Source organism: Chenopodium album, chromosome 4 (genome assembly GCF_948465745.1).
Source record: "Chenopodium album chromosome 4, dcCheAlbu1.1, whole genome shotgun sequence".
Classification (NCBI taxonomy): domain Eukaryota; kingdom Viridiplantae; phylum Streptophyta; class Magnoliopsida; order Caryophyllales; family Amaranthaceae; genus Chenopodium; species Chenopodium album.
The window spans coordinates 7,303,798-7,309,048 of NC_137837.1; the positions used below are offsets into that span (position 1 = coordinate 7,303,798).

At 36.7% G+C, this 5,251-nt stretch overlaps 1 protein-coding gene across 1 annotated transcript; it reads right to left on the reverse strand.

The window, feature by feature from the left end:
* Positions 1 to 821: 821 nt before the first annotated feature.
* On the reverse strand, positions 822 to 4,824 carry LOC145626535 (uncharacterized). The gene is made up of 6 exons (XM_081678983.1): positions 4,390 to 4,824; positions 3,959 to 4,080; positions 3,782 to 3,872; positions 2,324 to 2,444; positions 2,169 to 2,230; positions 822 to 1,438 (listed from the first exon to the last, which is right to left on the reverse strand). Exons 1-6 carry the CDS (start codon positions 4,677 to 4,679, stop codon positions 979 to 981), a joined length of 1,146 nt encoding a protein of 381 aa, XP_081535109.1. The 5' UTR covers positions 4,680 to 4,824; the 3' UTR covers positions 822 to 978.
* Between the last annotated feature and the right edge of the window lie 427 nt (positions 4,825 to 5,251).

Consider the following 5,251-nt stretch of genomic DNA (forward strand, 5'->3'; position numbering starts at 1 on the left):
ACCGCCTGTTAAACGAGTAACCTCCATGATGTCTATCTTGTTTAGGAACAACACACGACGTGATCAAGAATACCAATGCGAGGACCATGAACCTCGTGAATTAGATACGCAAGGCTCGAAAAAATCGAGTTTGAAAGAGGTTCCTACTAGTGCTGCTAATACATCAAAAAATTGTAAGTGTGGTGCTGGTGATGTTGCAAGCTTTACAGTAAATGGTGAGAGGATAAGTAAGGTGAAATCTGTGGGAAAGAAAGGGGAGAAGAAGGTGGAGGCCAAAGGAGGGTTGAAGATCAAAAGGATTATAAAGGTGAAGATCAGAGAACGAGGGAAGGCCGAGAAACGATTCGAGCTTTGCAAGAAGAAACTACTGATGGGAGAGAAGTGTAGGCCTCTTCATGGTAGCCTTCAGTATGACAAAAATGGTTTTCTGGTTCCTGAAGATTTTGCCTGACAGGTTTAATTCTTCTAGTGATTGTTAAGGGAAATACGAAGTATTATCCTTAGCTTTGATCTTTCATATGCATAAAATTAGTGGTAATTCATGTTGTTTTCCATCTTATAACTGTAGTGTTGTCATTATAAAATTGAAGCTGCTATCATTCATATTATGAAATTGTCTTGAATCACAGCTTTGATGAGTAAGACTGCAATTTTTGGTCTTTTAAGTCAAAAACTAGTGAATGAATTTCAGCATGAAACTGCCAAATAGGTCAGATAAATTACTGTAGTTTCATGAAACAGCTGAGTGCAGATAATTACTCCAGTCTAATAGAATGCGGGCCTTCTCAATAGCATCAAATGCAATGTGTAACACTTTTGCCTGACCGAAAACAGGGTTATACTCTGTATATAAAACTATAAATTGATGATAGCCAGTTGAAACAGAAATCATACCAAGTATAAACATTTGAAAAATGGGTTACAATCAACCATTGACAAAGAAAGTATGGATACATACATTTACAATCTCATATGTATCTATAACTTTAATGGTTTCAACCCAAGTTTAGCTCGAAGCTTGTTTGCTTCAGCAATTTCTGGATCAGGATGGTCTGTGCCATCATCCTTCTTTTCCTTCTCCTTCTCTTTCTTCTTCTTAGTCTTCTTTGATTCCTCACGTGCACCATTATCCTCATCTCCATGCCTTCTAGGGCTGGGACTCCTACCATGCCTCTTACGGTCACCCTCACGGTCCTTACGATCCTTACTCCTACTCCGGCTTCTTGAGCGGCTCCTCCGTCTACCACGATCCCTGTCACGCCTATCCCTATCACGGCCATAATCCTTTTCATCTTTGATGCGATAACGATCTCGGTCTCGATCCCTATCCCTGTCCCTATCTCTATCCCGGTCCCTATCCCTATCTCGGTCTCTATCTCGCCCTCTTCCACGTTCTCTATCATAGTCACGATCATAATCACAGTCATAGTCCCTATCCCTAAAGAACAAAAATGAGATTGTGAGCATCACTGATTCTTTAGTCTGTAACTCATATATTACAGTTGGAGAAGAGATCAAAACAGTAGTATCTTTGTTTCCCAGACAAATGAGGATGAAAAATACATTTTTAAGTATGTATGACCCATCATACTTCTCAACTGCACACTGCCAATGCAGAGAAACCTGGCAGGATCATCATGTTTTACTTTTGGAAGCTGCTCTAAACCTCAGCATGACATTGATTACCATGAAGATACCACAAAGTTTAATTTATTCGTGATTAGTGTGTGATTAGTGTGTAATTAGTGAGTTGTGACTTAAAGTGGAGAGCAGCTTCCGCAGGAGAGTAGTAAAGCACATGTTGCACAAAAAGATGATGCATAAAAGAATAGGGAACTCAAGACACAATTTAGTCTTGGGACACAAATAATCTACATGCAATAATATCAAATGGACAACATAAATATTCCAATATCCATAAAGATGGATACATCAGAAATATGTAATATACTACAGTGAAACTAATATTTCCACAATGCAAATTAAGATGGCTGCAAAGAAAATGATTTTAATTTGCAGCTAAAACAAGTTGATTAAAAAAGACATCATATTGCAGCATCGAACAGAGAATCTTAGCATGAGTAAATTTACTAGTAATAAGAAATATTGGAATAACATGACTAGTCTGTCAGAGACAAGACAACTTGAATAATGTCTCAAGTACAAACCTGTATCTGTGACTATCACGCCTCCTATCCCTATCTCTCACAGGACTCCTACCACGATAATCCTGTTGAACAGTAACAGAAACAACTGAGTAAGAAAAGGAATAAACAAAGAGTCATTTGAAACAGATGATTCAGATGAGGAAGGATACTTGAACCTTTTCATGTTCATCAACATCTACATCCATCTCATCTTCTTCTTTTTCTTCCTCCTCTTCAAAATCATCTTCCAGGGCACTTCTTCTGGGTTCCAGAGCACCAACATTCTCAAGATTCCATCTGTTCGTCAGGAACTGATGAGTTAGGTACTATCCTATACAAACCAAAAGACCTCTGAGAATAAAACAGGACATGTGCTAACGCGAAGTGCAGAACATATACAAACACATACAACATAAGATAGCAATTTTCTTTTAAGGAATAAAAACGCAATTGATCTAAAGACAAAATGGTTATCGGTGATATTTAAATACATAATAAATTCATATACTCTGGATAATAGATACAGAATAATTACAAGATTGAAAACACCAACATTTTTGTAAGTTGCAACAAGTACATTATATATTACGAAGTATTTTACAAATTCTGACAAGAAATTCAACTAATTTACACAATCAGATCTGCCAGACATAAATAGTTGTTACTTGTTAGCCTATATCATCTGTTAATCAGCTCAATGTACCCTCTCTTTCAAAAATAAAATCGCTATATGTTTATATTATCTTCATCAAAAGGCCGTTACTATTCACTAATAAGAACCAAGCAAGGCTTGGATTAGTGGAAAGATTTGCATCTATCATGAGATTGTGTGATCAAATCCAACTAGGGGACTCCGTGTTCCCCCACCCCAACCCCTACTCCTAACTCCTAAGGAGCCTTGCCTGCTAGACCAAATCAGATTGACCTATGAGAGGTTTTGGCTTGGTAGGGCCTTATCCTTACCTCTAAAAAAAATGACTACGAGAGCTGAAAGCTTTTGAATCTAATTGAATCCCCAAAACACATCTGAACGAAGCTCCACATCACTAGTCATGGGCCATCAAGAACCAATTAACCCTTGTCAAAATGAGTTTCACAGCCTTTCTTCTAGTATGAATTTGTCATTCTTACTACCCATAAGGCCATAAGACATAGAACTATTATTTATTCCTAGTTGTCAAAATTTTAGGCAGTGTATCAGCGACATCATTTGGGCACAAGATTGGGAAATCAATATTAGGTTAACCTAGAATTGATCAAAACAATTACAAGGATTCAATCAGCATCACATATACAAAAACTAGTACTCCATAAGTCCGTAACATCCTAAACAACAATAATAAACTGACAAAGCCTACTATCCATGTTAAAAATATACATTGAGCCTTTCATTACTCAAAAAGAGAGCTCAAGGTCAGTTGAAGTGGGACTAGCAGAGGTACTACAACAAACCATGAGAAACCACAAATGAACACATAGGATCTCTGTACTGTAAAGGACTTCAGGACTTGTTAACTATAAGGGTCAAACAAACCAAAAGAACTTCAAAATCAAAGGAAGGAAATTTGGCATATACACAGCAAGCACAGATCATATTTTAGCACAATTAAACAATCAAGTAAAGAGAATGTCACCTTTTCTTGATGCGAGGCATGGCAATGTCACATGAATAGTCTTTAGTCAGAAGCTCGTCTATGAACTCATCCACATGAGTCAACAAGAACTCTGTTGCCAAACAAATAGATTAGCCAAAACCCAGACTGATAGTGTAAGCAGAAACCTAATACGCATATGGACAACAAATTACTTACGCCCATCCGGTTTCTTCATCCGCAGCTTCCGATAGTCATTGTACAGAGGCTCTAAATACAAATAGATATCAGAATCCGTTCCAGTAAGGCGTAAATAGAACGCCCCGAGTATCCTAACATACCTGCATTTACAATAACCACACTCAACATTGAACCATGAAATGAACATATACACATTAACAATTTAACATCACACCCCCTGCATCCATAAATTTTCCCAATTATCCACTTAACCATAAATTAACCCAGAAATTCAGAACACAATTCAAATTTATAGTTGCAACAAAATATCAACCATCACATGCTACTAAATTAACAGTATAATTCATAATTCATGTAAACTATCATCTCCTTTCAACATCAAAATAAAAAACACTTAAATTCTTCAAATTAGCAAAAAATACGAAATAAATTAGAGAATCGAGATTTACTTATAATCTTCATTTTTAATAAACTCGACGACGATATCTTTCTCAGGTTGAATTTGGAGCATCTTCATAACAAGACACATGAACGGAGTAGGTTTACGATTACCGCCATAAGTGCCGCCGATATGGTCGAGCTCCATAGCTTTGTCGACGAGAGTTTCGGCGGTAAGACCGAAGCATTGTTCTTTCCAGTAGGTGTTTTGGTAGATCTTCGTTCGAACTATCTTTTCGACCAAATTCTGTGGATTTGTACCTCTTATGCTCTTCGCTAAGGGGTCCGTACGATTCGCCATTGTTGAATTTTGAAGGTCGATTCGTAAACCCTAACCCTAGATTTGAGCTTAGCTCGGAGACGAGCAAAAGCTTTTCTAGTTTTCTTCCCCCTTTTTTGGTCTTTCTAACTCTAACCTGGATTAAATGTATGAAGAAGGGAGGTGCGAATTACTGATGTCGGGTTATACAATGATTCGACCCGATTCACTCTTTAGAGCAGTTCGAAATATACCTCGTGCGTACAAAATATATACGGTACATAAAAAATACGGAGTAGTTGCTAAGTCGCTCGGTTTCGTATCAATCGCAATAGTCATAACGATGGATAATCAAAAGATCCCTACAAATAAATAAATTTTCTAAACATAAATACTTCAAAATATATATATCAAAATTATTTACGTTTTATTGACAAATTATCCTTTTTAAGCGAGTAAAATTCAAATTGTAATAAGTGAGAGTAACTAGTCTAACTACATTATATGTTAGTCGTATTCTTGTAAAACTTATTCCGTTATCTATTTATTAAAATGTATGGTAGGAAAAGTTGTTTTCACTTTCATGTTATCAGTTTTCAAAATTATCATAATTT

What these genes read in the sequence shown, in the direction of transcription:
- LOC145626535 (XM_081678983.1), bottom strand. Translation starts at nt 4,679, where the DNA reads ATGGCGAATCGTACGGACCCCTTAGCGAAGAGCATAAGAGGTACAAAT. An exon ending in ATTAAAAATGAAGATTATAA is followed by an intron (nt 4,081 to 4,389) that starts GTAAATCTCGAT and finishes TTGTAAATGCAG; the next exon opens with GTATGTTAGGATACTCGGGG. An exon ending in ATGTTGATGAACATGAAAAG is followed by an intron (nt 2,231 to 2,323) that starts GTTCAAGTATCC and finishes ACTGTTCAACAG; the next exon opens with GATTATCGTGGTAGGAGTCC.